The 20822-nt window shown below is 24.9% G+C and overlaps 2 protein-coding genes across 4 annotated transcripts; one reads left to right on the forward strand and one right to left on the reverse strand.

The window, feature by feature from the left end:
- Positions 1–2475: 2475 nt before the first annotated feature.
- On the reverse strand, positions 2476–6609 carry LOC112687963 (NADH-cytochrome b5 reductase 2). Its single transcript, XM_025560966.1, is given in 8 exon segments — positions 2476–2970; positions 3101–3295; positions 3362–3569; positions 3712–3830; positions 4156–4279; positions 4281–4370; positions 5019–5071; positions 6490–6609. Coding segments are annotated over 7 exon segments (930 nt in total). The 5' UTR covers positions 5040–5071; positions 6490–6609; the 3' UTR covers positions 2476–2797.
- A 362-nt stretch (positions 6610–6971) lies between these two features.
- On the forward strand, positions 6972–11894 carry LOC112687965 (single-stranded DNA-binding protein, mitochondrial). 3 transcript variants are annotated; one of them, XM_025560968.1, is made up of 5 exons: positions 6972–7146; positions 7305–7418; positions 10292–10388; positions 11143–11265; positions 11359–11894. In XM_025560968.1, exons 2-5 carry the CDS (start codon positions 7380–7382, stop codon positions 11562–11564), a joined length of 465 nt encoding a protein of 154 aa, XP_025416753.1. In that variant the 5' UTR covers positions 6972–7146; positions 7305–7379; the 3' UTR covers positions 11565–11894. The 3 variants fall into 3 exon arrangements, with proteins under 3 accessions (XP_025416753.1, XP_025416754.1, XP_025416755.1); XM_025560969.1 differs by having other exon boundaries at positions 7305–7394; XM_025560970.1 differs by lacking the exon at positions 7305–7418 and having other exon boundaries at positions 6973–7146.
- The last annotated feature ends 8928 nt before the right edge of the window (positions 11895–20822 follow it).

Here is a 20822-nt window from a genome sequence, read left to right on the forward strand (position 1 = left end):
TTCAATCCATTATTGGTAGTAGTTTGTAATATTTAAATGTAATTTATGACACTTACAAATAATTCAATCAATTTAATTATTATAAATTTACAAAAAAAAAAAACAATTTCATGCATACGAAACTTCAAGAGATATTCAAAAATTCACAAATAATGATGGTTGTTATGTTATTGGAATTGATGATGACTGTATTATTTTTAGTTCAAAAAAAAAACATATCTACTAATAAATACAATGTAAATAATGATACATCTGCTAGTCTATCAATACTTATAAAATCTGAATCTAAAAGATCTGGAATAATTACAAAAAAACGGCATCTTTCTTCTGTTTCAGTACATAATAATAAAAGTGTAATTAGTGAATCGTTAAAAAATTGTCCAGATTCTATTACTGATACAGGTATATGTTTATTTATCCACATTACAAATTAGTTATTTTTTGTTTTAAGCTTAATTATTTATAATTTTTATTTTTTTGGTTTTAAGAAATTCAATCCACAACAATGAGTAGTTGGCTAATGAATTTGATGATGAATTAATTTTGAATCATTGAGACAATTATTGATGTAAGTATTTATAAATAATACACAATATAGTATATTATTTTATAATAAATATTTTATAATTATAATCTATGCTCTATAATCTACAATTGTTCATATACCATAGATATGGCAAGTATATAGTGGCCGCTACCAGTGGAGGGGGCTTAGAGATTAGTTCCCTTCCGAAATTTTTTCTTAAAATAAAATTGAATGATTTTAAACTCCTTTTATACTAAAAATTTTAAAATTTGCTAGTCAAATAATATATTTATACTCCCCCCCTTCCAATTCTATAGTTGTCACTTGTCAGTAAAGTATTAATTGCCTCTATAATTTTATGTTCTTTACGCCACTGGTTTAGTTAAACAAGTAAATTATATTAGCATTAAAAGGGAACCGGAGTAATATATAGACCTTCCAACCATTATTTTATTAAATGAATTATAGTATAATTATATGAAGAAATGTTTTTATAAAACTATTTATAATTTTATTTAGATACCAATTACAGATTTAGAAAATCATTTGAATAGTTTGAAAAAAATGGAATGAGATATGTTAGAGAATGTTTATAATATAATTTTGAGTATACCAGATACTGTAGTAGTTTCTATTCCTAGTCTTAGAAATCCATCAGTCTTAATTCGTCTTAAGAGAATGCGACAAAAAATTAAAAAATGATGTTTTTATGTTGTTTAAAAAGGAATAAATCCTCTAAATATTCTTTCAATATTCTGTAAAAAAAAAAAAATAAATTATTTTAATTACTTGGTTTAAATTTATCAATTACTATTATGATTAATTTGATTTACCATAACATTTTTGAAGAAAAAAAAATCAGTTTTAATGTAAATTTTAACTGTACGTGGATTATCCTTAATATCTATAAATTAATTTTTATAACAATCTTGAAGGATATAAAAATAATTCATACTGTGAATATTGTATTTGTTGAATAGTATTATCTAAATGCCGATGTAAGTAATATGTGGATGTGCAGACATATAATAAATAATATAAATTATTTTCTTAAAAAATATCTACAAAAATAAAAATTTATATAAAATATTCTCAAATATTCTTTAACGTATTGAATATTTCCTAACCCCTAAAATATGCTTTTTATGCAAAATAAATTTTTATCTGTAAATACTGTGTTTCATGAATCGTAAAGATATCTCACTCCCATTTAACTATATAGACTAGAAATAAATTGATAAAATTATAAAAATCCAACCTCTATTTATTAGTAATAAGCAGGGTTCGAATGTTATAGGAGTTGCATATTGTTCTGTATGCTCTCGATTTATAGCAGACTAAGCTGGAAATTCAAGCTATACAATGTTGAGATTAAAAATTGAAAATTAAAAATGCAAATTTTGCATATTTCGTTGATTTTTGCTTATTTTATAAAAAATTATTTTTTTCTTTCTTAACCAATTTATTTTAAATAATGTTACATAACACAACAGTACTAGCGCGGAAAACGTGCATCATGGACAACTCAATATTATTTTTCATGATTATTTATTGTTATTTTTTATTTTTTTTATTGTCTACTATGCATTTAACGAAAATATTAGTGGTTCAACGCAAAAACAACAGGTATTATACAAAATACATTTATTTCATATTTCACAACTAATGAAAATATATTTAAATATTTTTCAATCAAATCTCAAATTCTAACAGTTTATGCGCCATATTTTAGTTTTCAATAACAATTTTTTTAAATATAGACTTTTAGAATTTACTAATTAACTTTTAATAAATTAATAATTTTTATTTGTTGCATATTTTACATTTTTTGATACATATTTTATCTTTTTTTTCGTGCATATTATGCGTTTTTTGGCTCCTATAACTTCCAAACCCTAGTAATAAGTAACGATAAACAATAAATTATATTTAATAACATAATTACTAAATGTATGAAAGAAACGCTATATTTAAACATATCCACATTATAAATATATACACTTATGACGTCTGCCAACATGGTTAGGTTAGGAAATTACATCCTATAATATAAATTAAGTGATTTATTTTAACATATGTTATAATGCTTAGCTAAATTGAACAATTTATACATAAATAACTGTGGTAATATTAATTTATTAGCAACAATAAAGAGATTTTAAATGTTATTATTAACCAAATTACCCATTCAGTGATCATAATCTAGTATAAAAAGTGAATCAACAATATATTGAACTGTTAAGAATGGTCAAATGTATTTCAAAAACCATATCAGTAAGAAAAACGTAACTTAACATCATATCCTAGTTTATCAAGATTTGGTTTGCACGCAAAGTTGATCATTGGAGGTGGACCACACATCAATACTAATGTATCTTCAGCTGGTGGATAAAGATGTTCAGATATCATGTCGGATGATATAAAACCAACACTATACTTCCAGTCTTAACAATGAATAGTTTTGTATGTAAAAAAAAAAAAAAAAATTAATAAAATAAAATACTAACATTATGCACTACATACATTTATTAAATAACTATTGAATGCATATTTATTCAAATATCATATATTCACCTTCAGTAGGTCTGTCAACAGTATACCAGATCTTAACTTGATCTGGATGATTTTTAGCAGCTTCTTCTAATTCATCTCTTAATAATATATCTTCTTCAGTCTGATTGGCAAAAATTAAAGATAATTTAGTTTCATCTTTAGGATCTCTAGTGATTTGTCTTATCAACTGTAACATTGGTGTAATTCCAGTACCACCTGATTAAGGTCAATGATATAAAACTGTTTAACAATTGAATATAAACATTTATCAAGTTAAATTACCAGCAATCATCGATATCTTTTTAACAAAAATATTATGAGAAGGGTCTATTCTTTTAACAGCTTTAATTTCAAAATCTCCACGGCCATGATAAATAAGACGACCAGATGGTCCTCGAACATCAATTGTATCTCCTATTTCCATAGTTTCAAGATACTGAGTTAATTTACCTCCTTCAGGAAACTTAGGATTTTGGTCTTTGAAATATACCTTCAAAAATATAATGCGCAAAATAATCATTAATCATATATTGTGAAATAAAACTAAAAATTGATATATTTTAACATTATTATATCCTTAAAGTTCAATAAGGTAACTTTGGTTTACTTTACAATACTTAAAATATATTTACTTTAATAACTAAATCCATATATCCAACATCATTATCACTACTGACAGGAGTATAAGCACGTGCAACTAATTCTTCATTTATTCTTGCTGATAAATGTATATGTTGCCCAATTGGTAAACCTACATAGAATTTACTTTAAAATAATTAAATTGTGTAAAAAAAAAAAACAATGTGTTATCAAGATAATTAATGAATAAAATAATTGAAATCAAGAAGAGAAAAATGGCAAAATAAATACAATATCAAGTACCATTAACTAGTTATATTTATATGATGTTAAAAAATTAATAAGGATTAATGGCATCAACTATAGAGCTTTTGAGGATTTTATTGTATTAATTAGATTCCATTCAATAATATTTAATTAACATATTTTTTGAATCATAAAACACTAACAATGTTTAATACTATAAAAAAAGTTCAATAAATAATAATAAATATTACCAAGAATATGGTTTTTGGATGGCAATTCAAATCTAAATCTTCGTGTATCATGACTAATTACATGTTTTTGAATAAGTGGCAGTGGAATCTTAGTATTCGAATCCACTAAAGTTCTTTTTTTTTTTGCTCTTTTTTTGAAAATTGGCTACAAATGCTGATATGGCAAAGCCTGTTGTTACAACAATTCCAAGACCAACTAATACTGAAGAAACACTCTAAAAGTAAAATAGTACACTTTTACAAAAAAAAATAAATTTTAATAGAAAATTAAGTACTAATATTTATTAACTGAAATATGGTATTTTACCGAAAATGTGGATAAAAAGTTTTTAACTGAAAAAGAACTCATCCTTTTAGAAAAGCGAAAATAATTAACAAATAATTTTAAGTAAATTATTGACAAAAAAAATTAATTGCAGGATGATATCTTCGATTATATAACATTTGAATGTAAATATACAATAAACCTTCAAATATATTACGATCTAAGTGCGCAATGTAATCTTTGATATCAAATTCATAGGTTATAATTTCATAGGAAATTATAGGTTATGTTTTATCTTATATTATGGAAACGTTTCAAGATTAGATTAGATTAGATAGATTTGCTAAAAAAACTTTAATTATTAAACTTAACTAAATAAATAATATTAAATTAAATCTTCGAAAAGAATTACCTAGAGGTAAAAAAGTTTAAATTAATGTACATAAATACAATATATAAATAATAAATCGAAAGTAATTAATATATTAACTATAAATAATTTTAACACTTAAAGTGTATATAGAAAATTATTATTCATCCTAGAAAAATATAATGTATAGCTAAATTTAAATGATTTATTATTTTATTAAATACTTACAAGTTCATCAATAAATCCCATGATAACTTATATTCTTGCAAACTTTGAATATTCTATAAATATATATTTATACATATAAATTTAAAAAATAAATAATACAACTAATGGTTATTTATACCTCAAATTATAATTTGTATTTATTTTATTAACATTACATCTAATAAAAAAAACTTAACTATCGTAAAAAGTGAAGTTTTTCATATAAATTATATTGACCACAATTCATCAAAAAACTATTTACTCAGCTTTACGCTATTAATAAATTATTAAAAACTCAAGTGTCTATATCGCTGTCAAATATTTTTGTAATAATTAACTATAACTGATGAAATATTCAAAATATTAAAGATTATGTTACAACAGGAATTATTTTTAAAAAATTTAAAATTGAACAAATCGGTAACCAAATTCAGAATTGGATTTATATTTACAATAATGCAGAAGAGTAAACTTACAAATTAATAAAAAAAAAAATCATATTCTAGTTATAAAAAGGAGGTAATACACAAAATAATCTAATAGAGTTAGTTATTTACTAAAGGATTTATTACCTGGAACTAGAAATATTAATTTTAATAAACAATTTTAAATTTTTTTCTTTATTTTACATAAACAATTTATACAATTATATGAAAAATAAGCTTATAAGATGAGAGTAAAAATGTATATGAAGTAGTTGTTTAATGACCCCCCCCCATTAGTATCTCTTGACTCTAGGCCATAAATTGGTTTTCAATAAGTATATCAAAATAAAGTGGAAAATAATCACACTTATTTATATTTAAAATAATGATATAATATTCTATGATTTTTTAATATCCCTTTCAACCTTCACTATATAGATACATTTTATACCTTAATTAATTTTTGAATAATATTTAACAATATATAATTTTAAATAAAAAATCAAATATTAAAACACTTTAAGAAAAAAATCCATTTAATTCATACACATGAAAGTACTTGCTTAGTTATTTATAAACAATAAACAACAATAAATACTAAAAAATAAAGTTGATTTTTAGGAAAATTTAGAGTATATGTTATTCAATTTTAACATGTTAACTGTTAATAACCAACCTTAACAACAATCAATAATTACTAGTAGTCAGCAAACTTCAGAAAATAAATAGATAATAAAACAACATACATCAACACTATTCTTAATTTACGTTATAGAAACTCTACAAATGTTTTTTGTAATTTTCAGCGAGGCATATTATAGCAATTCATTTTTAAATAGTAGTATAAATATATAAGCATGGAAAATTGTTACACCAATACACACTTAATCCTGTGAACTGTGGTGCAATAAGAATTTTTTATCGATCATAAAACATTATTTAGTAAATATTACCTTAAGTTTATTACACACGTAATTCAAGGTTGACCAATAATAAAAAATAATTTTTCAAAATGGTTAGTTTAAAATAAAACGCAAAAACGGATAAGATAATAATATATTACGTACTCCAAGTTCATTGATTGAACTACATTTTATTTAAACACATATATTATATTGTTATAATAATTATAAATGACACCCATATAACCGTAAAGAAAATTAACAACTAAAAGACACCCATGATCCAAACAGAAAATTGGTAGGAATCCATATACAACTTAGATTTTTGACCAGTCCGCCTTATGGTTTACAGCTCGAGGGCAAATTAACAGCTGTTGCCGGTAGTGGTCGGGGTTGCGTTTGCACTTTAGTATGAATCGATTTCGAAGAAATTATACTTATTTTAATTCATTTTTACGTGCTCGGTTAATTAGTGTTTCACTACATTATTATAAACAACATTTTTGTTCTAATATGAAATAAATTCTATTCATTTTTTTTTTTTTTAATTAATTTTTTTTAATAGTGTTTTCTAAAAAGGAAACGTTTGGCATTATAACCTAAAAAAGAACTCAAGTATTTAAATTTCCAGAATTATTTTTAAGTGCGCCAAATAAAAAGTGAAAACCGGAATACAAAAATATTATTTTAAGTTTATTTTTAAAATAGTTATGCAATATTAAAAATCGACTATTATAAATAAATGCTAACCACCTGAAGTTGAAGGTTATCTTTTGTAATCGCGAAGTATATTTTCAAATCAAGAAGAAAGAATACCTATAGGTAGTTATAAGTACAACAATCTATTATAAATATACTTAATTTTCTTTATTTGTTATGCAAATGTATTGTACACAATTAACCACAAAGAATTTGTGTACACTCTATTCTTTATTTAAATTTAATTACTTGGAAATTTATCTATAATTTTCTATTTGCAGTTTTTGCTGTATTGACCAGTTTTTTTTATTAATATTGGAAGAAAATTGGTTTCAGATATTTGTAAAAAGAAAAACATGTTGAAATATAAAGTAAGACAGGTTTCAAGGTTTCAGGTTTTTATAAATGAATTGAGTATACTAATATTTTATTTTACTATGTACAACTTAAAAATTGTGTGAAATATTCTTAAGTGTACGCCAGTAACGCCAAAGTCCAAACAATTTAGTCTGGTATAAAATATTAAAAGGCCCCAATATCTATATATCCGTCGCAATGGCGTAACGAAAGGGAAATAGTACTTAACAATAAAATATTAATATTAGGCTTTCATTTTGTAATGAAGTTTTCATATAGTTTGGCCCCTTAACTTCATCCCAGTATGAAACATCCTTATCCAAAATTTTAAAAATATGTCAAGCTAAGGCCTGACTTCAATATTGGGTTTGATGCCACTGTGTGCAACATGTTATGATAATGATACTTAATGAATAATTTACATAACATTGCAATAATAACAGCATGTAAATCAAGTTTTTCCATGTAAAATTAGCATATATATATATTTTTTGCTTGTTCATTCTAGGTATAATAATTATTCCTAGAATACATTAATAATTATTGTATGACATGTATAATGCATTAAGTAAACCAATGTATTTTAATAAGATAATATTTTATTATTGCCTTATTACTAATAATTATTAAAACTGATATTTTCATTTTGAAACATATAGTATAAATTACAAAAATTTCAAAATTTTAACTTATTTAACTATTTCTTAGATATTATAAAATTCTTTTAAATTGATAATAATAGCTGAACCATATAATTGGGAGGAGACTATGGTAAATGCCCCACTCTAAGAAATTTTAAAAAGTTGGCAATTCTTTGTCCTATGATCAAATGCTTAAATCAGTTAATTGTAAATTTTTATTTATTATTTTGTACTCAGAAATTAGATAATATTCTCTTTTAAATACACGTTCACAGTTTATTAAAAGTTGGGAAATGCTATCTCCTCCCCAGTTAATGACAATTGCTATTACACGATTCTTATAAACTTTATTTTTGGTATATTATATATTCTTATATATGTAATCTGTATAAAACAGTTTTCATGATATTGAAACCATGAAAATTGAGCTCATAATCTTTAAAAAACCGTTAAAATTGTTCCTATTCACCCCAAACTACGGTACATTATATTTGAGATACAATTTATGTTTTTATAAATAAATTCTGTAAAGTATTACATATGCAAATAATAAAACTAAGTTTTTATTTAATTAAATTTCTATTATTATTCCATTAAACCTATTGATAGGTAATATATAACCTATAGGATTAGTAAATAAATTAATGTTATTATTTAATTGGTAAATTGAAACATTTCATGTTCTTTGTTTATCATCATGACATCATTATTCATTACTAGAGCATTATTCATTTAAAGTGTCAAGTATGATGCAAATATGCAAAGAAAAAGTGGCTAAATATGCAATTATATGCATTATGTTACACTTTATAAAATGTGATTTTTTTTTAAAAAAAAAACCCACATTTTTATATAAAATTAAATTCTAATTATTTTATCAAAAACAACAAAAAATAATAATATCCACTTTTAAAAAAATAAATTCAAATAAATTAAATCAATAAAAAACTTTTAGGAAACTTAAAAACGAAAATACAAATTAAAAAAAAATAAAAATAAAAAAAATATTTTAGATAATTTGCAGTTACCTACTCTCAAAAAACTAATAGAAAAATTAATAAAAATACAAATCTTTTAAAAAAATATTTTTGAAACTTAATACCTATCATGTCTATTCGTTCTATATTTGAGGCGATTACAAAATTTACTTTAAATTAAAATAGTTAATTTATTAAAAACTCATTAAATATGCATGTTATATGCATTTATAAACAAACAGTGGCACAACCAGCATTTTTTTAAGGTGGAGGAAGTCCAAAAATTATTTTAAAGTAGCTAGCAAATTTAATTATAGTTTGATAAATGTAAATATTGTAATTATAATGTGAAACTGAATGATAATTAATTGTATTATGTTAAAAAAAAGTAAAAGGTATGTACAAGGTTATAAATTGAAATAAAAGCAATGTTTTCTATAGCTTAAATGTTGTATTACTTCTTCAAGTGTTACACTAACTTCGTAGTAGACATTGAGAGTAGCTAATCCAATGGTTAGCCTTACCTAACCTTTCTGATATGGAATTTCTTAAACCAATCTTCGAATCAAGTATTACATTTTCCAAACATTATTTTAGAAAGATATGACATGTTCAAGGGGGGGTCCGGACCCGAGGACCCCCCTGGTTGCACCACTGTGAACAAATTTGCAATAACCCTCAAAATATGGAATATAAAATTTGGTGTTTAAATTCGGTGTGATATGAATCGTGGACATTTTAAACCTCCATAGACTTGCATACACTTAGTATAAACATACAAATGCATATAAATCCAAGCTCTATTCATTACTAATCCTTACATATTTTGTTCTGAAAAAAATATTTTATTGATAGTCTATGGTCCACAAATATTAAATATTTAAATATATAGGTAACCATAATTTTTTAAATATTATAAAAATTTAAATGATGCCCCTGCGTATAATGCACTATTTTTCATTAGTATTTATAACATTTTTTTTTGTTAGTGTATGTAATTTGAAGTTAATATCTATTCTTATATCATAAATTAATCAAATAATTTTAGTAAATTCTGTCCCATATTTTAAAATGTAATATTATTTATATAATCATTCTTTTTTCAAAATTTTGATTATATGAATTCGTCCAAATTTTATGTTAAGATGGTTTTTAAGCTTTTTATATTTAAAACTATAATAAAAACTTTAAATCTATTTTACATTTTGGTATAAGAAGTAAATTGAGCCTCAAATTTATATAATTGAATAATTTCTTTAAAATTTTTAATTAATATGTTATTCTTATTTCCAGGTTCTAGCCAATATGTTCAAAAACATTAAATTTACCAATCAATTTACTCGTAATAATTATACACAAGAAGCTTCTCTACCTAACAAAATTGAAAAAAGTTTGTTCACTTTTAATCATAAACCTATTTTTATTTTTACTCTTATAAAATTATTAATTTGTTTTGCTCATTCACAAATATAGCTGAGTATGAAACAAATATCTTTCATGCTTTCACAGAGCTAGTCTTGAAATTCTATTTTGTATATAAATACAAATTTTAAGTTCTTATTTCATCTAATTTTATTTATGTTTATGTCATTATTAGATTAATTTAACTTATAAACAGTAAACACGTTGACTATATTATATAATTTTCATGAATGATACTAAAAAATTGCATTGTCCAACTTGTTAATCACTGTTCGTTAATAATTTAATATTTTATTCATTTTTTTCTTAGTTCTGTTATCTGTTTATGTACATAATTTTAAATTTGTGTCAACTTTTCATCTTAATGTACTTTATTAACACAAAAATGCCAAAAGATAAACATTAGGTTAAAAAGTTATTTATTTGAATTTGGTGTCAATTTGTTTTCGACTGACGGTGAAGTCCGTATAGTATATATCAGCATTTTTATGTTAAAGAATGCGGAAAAAATGCAATGTTACGCAACATTTAAATGATTTATATACTTTTTGAATAAATCACTTTAAAAATGTAAGAGGATATTTTTAATGCTACAATTCTTCTGCTCTATTTATTATTATTATATAAATATGAAATATTTATTAACTATAAACATGATTATGTTTTTTATAAATAAATTAAATGTTAATAGTAGTAAGTAATAATTTTATTTATTTACTTAGCAATTAATAAAGTCACACTCTTGGGACGAGTTGGGGCAGATCCACAAAAACGAGGTACAGATGATCATCCTGTTGTTGTATTTTCATTGGCTACACACCAAAATTATATTAACAGTAATGAAGGTAATATAATTATTTTTTTCATTTATATATCATTTTTATAATATGACCTAATATATTTTAATATTAATTTTATTTTTGTTGTTAAACTGATAGAAAATACTCAAAAGACTGACTGGCATCGTATTGTTGTATTTAAACCTGGATTACGAGATACCGTATACAATTACCTTCAAAAAGGACAACGTATACATGTTAGTGGAAGGATAATGTATGGTGAATTGAAAGATGAATCTGGTAATTCTCGAACAACAACATCTATTGCTGCTGATGATATTATATTTTTTAATTCAAAAAACTAAAATCATACATTTAAATTGAATTTAATTGATGCCATATTATATTTAAATTTTTCCTTTAGTTCATAGAAAAGATACATCATGATTTTAGTTATTACTTATATTTTTATGATTCAATATTTTTTCTAATTTATTAATAAAATTTAATACAAAAAAAAAAAAAAGATTTATATTTTATACTAATACTTTAAATTATTACAAATATTATATTAGTAATATGAGGTGTAATTTAGTTTGAGTAATTGCGTAATTCAGGCTTCAAAAATTATTTCATTTGAATTGTATATTAATTATAACTAGGGACCGGATTTATATGCAAATGCATATATGTATTGAAATAAACTTTTTGAAATCTGATGAGCATTGTCCCCGATTTAGATCTTTCTTACCAAAATAACACTAATATTATTTTGCATATTTTGCATATTTCAACGTTTTTACCTATTAAATGCATATTTGTAGTTATATAGTGCATATTATTATTAATAGCACATATATTCGTTTTCGTCGTATTTTCACGATCAGAGTCACATAATATTGATAAAATTGCAACCGGTTCTTATTTCCAAAGATAAGATTACTTACTCATATCATCCAATGCAATAAGGTAAAATATGAATTCAATTTTTGTTTTCACTTTTTATTAATGTTGGTATTTATACTTTATAGATTGAAGATAAAGAATGTTAAATGGTGATAAAAATAACAAAATATTTTAAAAGCTTTTTTATTCTTTTTTTAATACCGTAATAATTAATGATTATTTTTACATTTATAATATTTGTACATAATTTTAAACAGCATTTTGAATGAATATTTAAGTACATATTTAAAAATAAATACATATTTTATAGCATATTACAGCATATTTTGAGGATTTTTTGTGCATATAAATCCGGTCCCTAATTATAACAAATTAAACAATGCCTTAAAAAAAATCTTTACAGGTGTACACATCTTTACTTTAATAGATGGTGTTTTTGTTTTTGTTGCACTATAAAAATTTTTACTAAAACTTATATTCTTTTTGTGTAGTATGTATGTATTTATGTGTTAATTTAAAATGAAAAATCACTGTAATAAATCACAGTTTATAATTACATATTACTATTACTACTTACTAGAACAAATAGTAAATATAAAGCTATTTATATCATTAACTTAATTTCACAATTTCAAGTTCTCCCTATTTTTTGTACTTCTGAATACATAATTTTAAATTTACCTATATTATATTTATATATATATATATTATATGGTTTGTGTTATAGAATATTATTTTGTATTATGTATATAAAATATTGAAATTCAGGGAATCTTTGGATGATGTATATAAAAAAACTAACAGTATAATTACAGTTTATTCAACAAAAAATATTTATAAATAATCATATATATTTGAACTAATTACAAAATATGTGACTGACTAAATTATGAAAACATAAAAAAAATATTGTAAACCTAAAATTAAATTCTTTACCATGATTTTCATCGAGTAATTTTAGGTCAGAAATATGATAGAATTATATTTTAGATAATATAGCTAAGTATACATATATATTATTGTATGTTATATACTGTATTTTTTACAAACCACCATCCGTTAAAAGTTATATACTGACAAGCTCTTTTGACAGGACAGTGGGACTGCTAATTGGGCACAAGCGTTAACGAGTTAATCCTTTGATGTACACAAAATATTATAACAGAACCTTATAAAACTTCAATAACTATTGTGAATTGATTTCAATTATTTAATGTTCCTACTTTCAAGTGTATGTAATATTTTTGGTGGCAGCGGTTTAGGATATAACACCATTATTCTTTCGATACTACATCACTTACAAACAAGAAAGAGGTATTTTCCAGTTATTTCCTGTAGTGCAAGAAAAAAAGAGAAACATACAGACACATTTTAAGTTATACTCTTAATTTCCAGTTCTTCAAAATGGAATTTTAGGTAAACCATTCATCATCGTGACGCGGACCCGTGCGGCAGCCGTTACCAAAACGGCCGTCGCCGACCGTGCCCTTATCTCTCTCAATAACCACCAGTCCGCGGCACGCAACGTCGCCGCGACACCCCGTCACCCCAATCCATCACCGGACTAGGGACGCGCGCGGTCGCGACAACGTCCGCAGGTACCACCATCTGAACCGTGCTATTTTTCTGATACCGTGTATGGAGACACAACTCATCGTTGTTCGGTGTCATTTTGTATAAACTTAACACTGTTTTACCGTGCCATTATTCTGTTCTTTGTTGTTACCCAGTGAAACACATAATATATCGAGTTATTTAATTACCTAGACATACTTGTTATTACTATTTTTATTATTATAATATTTTTCATCACGGTGTCCACCGCATCTGCGACACGTGCACACAACACCGTCACCAGTGTGCCGCGTCAATCGGATTAGAAACAGTATTAAATTACAAAAATAAGGAGTTAATCCTTACGGATATTTCAACATTGAATGAATCCCCAGAATATTTAGAAACTTCGAAATATCCAGAATTTCAAAACTTCATAACTTTTTTAAAACCACCAGAAATTTCACAGAACCTTGTTGAAATAAATGCTTTTCTACAAGCTCGGACGGAAATGTTAATTACCATTCCGATTACAGGTCGTCAAGAGAACGATACATTTTAATACTAAATACCGACTATCGGTGGAGCTGTGTATGATGCAGTAATACTATCAATACAGTTGCCAATTAGAAAGTATTAATATCAATTATCAATGCTCCAGAACATATAGTAAAGTTGTCTAGCACAGAATTTAGGTCTATATATACGTACAGAAATTCAAAGGGAGTAAACTCTATTAAAGTAAGTCTTACGACTTCATTAAATAGAAATTTCATCTTCAAACTCAAAACGAAATTAAAACTGAACAATTAAATAAATAAGAACGGGAAGCATTAATAACCATTTTCACACAATATTCGGATATTTTCGACTTATAAGATGAAAAGTTAACCTGCAAAAATACCGTTTACCACGAAATCAACACTAACTCAGTTGCTCAACTTATAAATGAACAACCTTATCGTTTATAATTTAAGTACATACAAGAAATCGATAAAAAAAAGTACAAAAACTTAAAGAGAACAGTATAATCGCTTCAAGTAAAAGACCTTGGAATGTATCACTATTGGCATAGGCGTGAGCAGACCTGTATTTTAGGGGGTGCTAACTAACTAATAATAATAATAATGAATGATAGCTTACTAGAATTCCATAACAACTCGTTAGGACATCAAGGAATAACAGGAATATTTTATTTCATACATTTTTAGTATCAATGGAAGGGAATGATGAAACAAATCAGAGATTACTTAAAAGGTGTCCGAGCTGCCAGAGGAATAAGACACTTACAAAGACACAAAAAGAGCCAATGATGATCACTATGATGACTTCCAGAGCTTTTAAAAAAATAATTTTTGACATGGTGAGATCATTACTACAAGAGTTAAAATTCATTTCTCTTTCCTTTACAGGATGATTTAACAAAATTGTTTTGTACAACACCCATGGAAAATCACATAGTCAGTAAGGTAACACATCATTTTATTACATAATTTGTGTGTTTATATGGTTTACCCGGAAGTTTCGTATCGGACCGTAGTACAGAATTTCTAAACATATACCGTATTTTAAGAAGTATGTAATAAAAATTCGTCAAACTTCAAGTACACCGTATCATTCTCGAAGCAATGGAAATTTCGAGCAGTCATCGCACTTTAGAGAAATATCTCCGATTTATTGACAAAGTCATCATAATCCTCAACAATTCTATTACCTATCCATTCAGCTATAAAAATGTTAACCATACGAGTTAGTTAACGGACAACCTATATCAGTATCTGTTTCGCAAATTAAATCAGAATCTAGATATAATTACCAAGATTATTAATAAGAAAACAAAAAACAAGGTCAAAAGGCACTTGTTCTTGCAAAAGAAATTTGTTAGGAACCAAACAAAAATCCAAAGAACATTATGACAGATATTCCAAACCAGTGGCGTAATTGTGGTGGGGGGGGGCAAATACCCCCCTGACAATTTTTTGAGAGATAAAGGTATAGTTTTGCTCCCCTCCCAGATAATCCAACAGTACAAATATCACCTTTTATTAATGAACTCGTATAGGTAGTATTTAACAATATTGGTACCTACCTAGTACCTGCTACCTATAATTTATGTTTATCTAAACCATAAAATGAGTTTAAAGACATGTAAAATCAAACAATTAGATATACTGTATAAAATACATACAATAAAAATATGTTTTAACTGGTGAGGGGGAGGGGTGACAGGGTTTTGGTAATAATAAAAGTATTATATTGCCCTCCCTAGATTTTTTACCACGTTACGCCACTGTTCCAAACCTTAGAATTACGTAGTAGGAAATAAATAAATTACAAAATAAATAATTAATTATATAATATATTTGATAATTGATTACAAGAAAAATCCTCAAATAATAAATTAGCTCCCAAATGGCTAAAACCATGTGAAATTCTAGAAAAAACCAACCATTAAAAATTAAAAAAAAAGGAATAGGGTAGAACATCAAAATCATCAAAATTTATTTAAACCATTTTTCGAATATTCATGTTGAAATTGTTCTAGGAAAATGATTGATAGAACTATAAAACTCGAACTAATAAACGGACTATTATACGTGTTGATAACGTCAGTGTTGTTACACAACATTTTTACAGAACTTATCATACAATTATCAGTAAATCAAATTGAGGTGACGCAGTTCAATCACCAAGAGAGTCTATACTATCAATCACAAGGAAGAATAAAAACATCAACCATGGATTGGAACTTGTTAACAAACATTGATTTGTCTATGTATAACATTTGATATTCCACTTTGGTAGATGCATAGACCTATAAACTTTATAATCTTAGTTTATAGGTCTATGGGTAGATCTCTATAACAAAACGACACAGAATTTTCAAGAGTTGACACAAATATATAGCTATTATACAATAGACGGTCTATGTCAACGGTTTATACAAGCTACTCACCTATATCTACATGAAATTGAAGCAAATAATCGAATCCTTATACAGTAGAGTCTCGATAACTCGAATACTTTTCGTTTTTCTAGGAGATTCCTACACACTCAATACAATATTCGTCACGATAAGTCAAATGTAAAACTATTTGATCATAGATAACTCAAAGTCAGTTGTGACAAATATATATTACATTTTAAAATTAGAATAACCGTTTTACAATCATAAATGTACAAAATGAAACTACTTCTATGTACGATTGTGCTATAAAATAATCTACAATTGCTGCATATCTTTGTTGTGTAGTATGTACAATTTGCAGTTATATATTTTAAACGTAAATTAGTTAAATTAATAATTGCTGAACAAGTTCAAAACATATCTTCAAAGAAAAAATAAATCAAATATACCTGCTCATGTAGAAAGCAATGATGGAGGTTCCGATTGGAAAGTTATAGTAGATCACTATAAGCTATAAATCGAAATCAGAACCAGCGAAGATTAAGAAGAAGATGATTATCCAGTAATTGTCTTACATAGAGGAAATTGAAGACATTATTTTAAAGCAACACAAACATCACACTTTAATTCCAAGTTATTTTTCTAAATTGTTAGAATTATACATAAATTATGTTTTAAAATGTAACCGTCGCATATATAAGATATAGGTATATAAGATGTATATAATACATACTTTGTGAAGTATGAATACTTCATTATGGGTTTACTTTTTACGAGAAACAATATTGGTTTTTATCTTGTATATAATATTTCATTAAGAATAATATGTTTGGCTATCGATTTCCAAATTATAATAAGATAATCAAAACATACATCTCCAATGATGCATTTTATTTCAATATTTGCGCCAAAACATATTTTATTTATAGGATAGGTTCTTCATTGTCAAGGTCTACATTGTATATTAAATCATGCAATAAGTAGTATGTTTCACTTTCACGTGTACCAACTAGATAAAACTATTAACGCCACACATTTATAAGCTGAGCGCATTTGTTTGATAGTATATAACATTAATTTTCCCTGGTAAAATAATAAATACTAAGATCGTAGTTTATGGTGAAGATTGCGTATATATTTATATATTGAAAGTATATATCATTATAATTCATATCATGTAACACATACGAATACTCGAATCCACATCTACATAGTACCTATCTCATCATGTCTTCCTCTCTACACAATCAGTATAATATACATTACATTGATTATCATTTTTGTATGAATTTTAAAAATCATTAATAGAACTATATGCATTCAATATTTCTTTATTTTCGTAATTCCTTTTTCTTTTTCATGTTTGGTTAAAACTGTATATGTATCGATTGTTAATACATACTAAGTCACCAACAATTCGTTTTCGGTAAACCTATGGTATTCTCATCATTTTTCAAAAAGGAGTACTTTTTAAAACATAATTTTACACACCATATTATATCTCTATTAACTATTTATTATCTAGATACTATTGTAATTTGTATTATATAAATACTGAACACTAAAATTTTAAAGAAATTTGTGGAATGAAAAATGCATATTTATTATCTATACATTTAAATATATCTTTCACTCTATTGCTGTATATCAATCAGTATTAACCAATAAATACATAAACAAAATAAGTCTGAAATTATTATTTTAAATAGTTATTATTAAAATAAACCATTATTTGATTAATGACATTAAACTATTGATTCAGAATAAAATATTCATTTTGATAACGTTATATTATTATTTGAAGATTAAAAGTTGATAACTAGGTACCGTTTTGCAGATAATAGCTATGGATACATAAATCTTATCATTACATAAAATATCAAAAAATATAATTATAAATTATGGTACATTGTTAGTTTACAAATATCATACAATTAGATAGTCACATAAGTATTAATGTTATTTTTATATTGATTCTAAAACAATTCAGTTCGACAATTTAAAGTTAAGAAACTATTCCATGATATTATTCCATAATAATTTATGTGGTTATTGGGTTGAGTGAACATTCAAAATAAGTTTGATTAAAATTGAAGAGTAACCAAGTGACGAGAGAAGGGAAAATAATGGATGCATTTTTGAATGAGATATAAGTAGAGCGCGGATTTGTATGCACTTAAAAGTATCGAAATATGCTATATAATATGCAGTAAAAATCATGAAAATATGCAAAAAATATGCAGTCAAAATCATAAAAATATGCAGTTAAAATTATGAAAATATGTAAGAATTTTTTATTTATTTAAAATGTATAATTCAACTTATAATAATTAATTACTTAAATACTTAATACAAAAAAATTTAGGGAATTTTCTGAACTTAATTTATTTTTAAAATTTTATTTATTATTAAAATGAATAATCATATGCATTTCAAGTTTATCTTTTGTGAAGCTGTGTCGTTTATCGGTTAACATATCTTTAAAGGCTGAAAACGAACATTCGATGTCAACCGAAGTTATTGGGGCATATTTGAAGCAAGTGGTATGTCGATAACCGACTGACACAGCAAGAGCGATTAAGTTTACGTTGAATCGATTATTTATTTTATAACTAAATATTATTAACTAAAATTATTATTTAGTGACTATGAAATTTAGTTTTAATTTTTCTACTTGACAAAATATAATTGTATACATTTTTTTTTTAATTTTCACTTCAATATGTAATAAATTTTGAATTTTGCCAAAATATGCAAAAATATGCAATAACCTCTAAATATGCAAAAAATATGTCACCATTAGCTTCAAATTATGATGATTCGTGAAGATAACTGACAAAAATTCAAAAATATTGAAAGGAAGAAAATATGCAATTGCATAGAAATCCGCACTCTAGATATAAGCAACGGAATATGATGCGAATGTTACAGTCAACTTTACTGTCGATGTGGATGCAAAAAGGTGATGGGATTGAGGAAAAAACCAAAAATAATGAACTGTGAGAATATTGTGAAAAATACAAAAAGGCATGAAAATTTACGAATGCAATTGTATTATTATTGAAAAGTAATTAAATCACATTTAATTGCGAAACTACTTTTTCAGAACAAAAAAAAATTGATATAAAACAAAAAAATTACAGATAAATGAATTTTAGTAAAAAAACTGTTTGACTTCCTTTGAATCACCTAATCTTTGAATTGTTTTTATCAACAACCACATTTTGATATCGTAAGGTTGATAATAATATTTTGATGGAATATAATAAACAATTTGATATTAACTGTTTTTGTTATTATTATATTGGGCATTGGTAACGAATTTATACAAATAAAATTGAATATTCAGCAATGTACGGTACTCAAGTATATAACTATAGAAATACAATAGTATAATAAAAATGTGATATATACATCTAATAATTATCAATCAGGTTTTAGTGCCGAATTAGTAAGAACCCTTTCGGGGTATAGTATCATTGTTATTATTGTAAGTAACCATAAAGTTACTTAGACTTATGAATCATGAACGATGAGCTATTTATTTTTAAATAAATTTACAATATTATTATATAATAAAAAGCGAGATCGTAAAATGTTCTTGGAAATGTCAATAAAATAACGTTCAATTCTACATAATTGGCCGTGTTTATGATATAATGATATATCGATATGATATATAGACAAATATAAAACGTATATATACATTATTAATATTATTATATAATTTCCGAACATAGTGTACTGGAGTGCAGTGCCCGTGCGTAGTGATTGTCAAGTTCATTTGGTATTAACGCGTAGAAATTGCATAAAAGTTAAGTAGAAAAACTGTAGGTGTGTATTTTACAATAAAAAAATACATAAATATCTGTCTGAAGCCTTATTTTTATTTATTCTATCTATTATTTTATAAAACAAAAATGTAAAAAAAAAACAAAGAATTAAAAATATTTAGCATGTTATATACCAATAATAGGTAAATATTGGTGTATAAAAACAATATAAATTAAAACTCACAACAGTTTAAAAACTTACACTACAACTTATAACTAAACTTTATTATTCTTGGCATTTCTTTAAAGTTATTTTTAATTCGTATTCTATAAATTATAATAATATAAATATAAAACTCTACAACATATTACGTATGGATTTACATACTTATAATGCGAATAATTGAATTTCTTTATTAGTTTATTTGTATTTTAGAAAAAATGGTTAGAAACATTTTTAGATCATGGGTCCTCATTTTTTG

This window comes from Sipha flava, unplaced genomic scaffold, assembly GCF_003268045.1.
Source record: "Sipha flava isolate LNK unplaced genomic scaffold, YSA_version1 36_pilon_pilon, whole genome shotgun sequence".
In the NCBI taxonomy this organism is placed as follows: domain Eukaryota; kingdom Metazoa; phylum Arthropoda; class Insecta; order Hemiptera; family Aphididae; genus Sipha; species Sipha flava.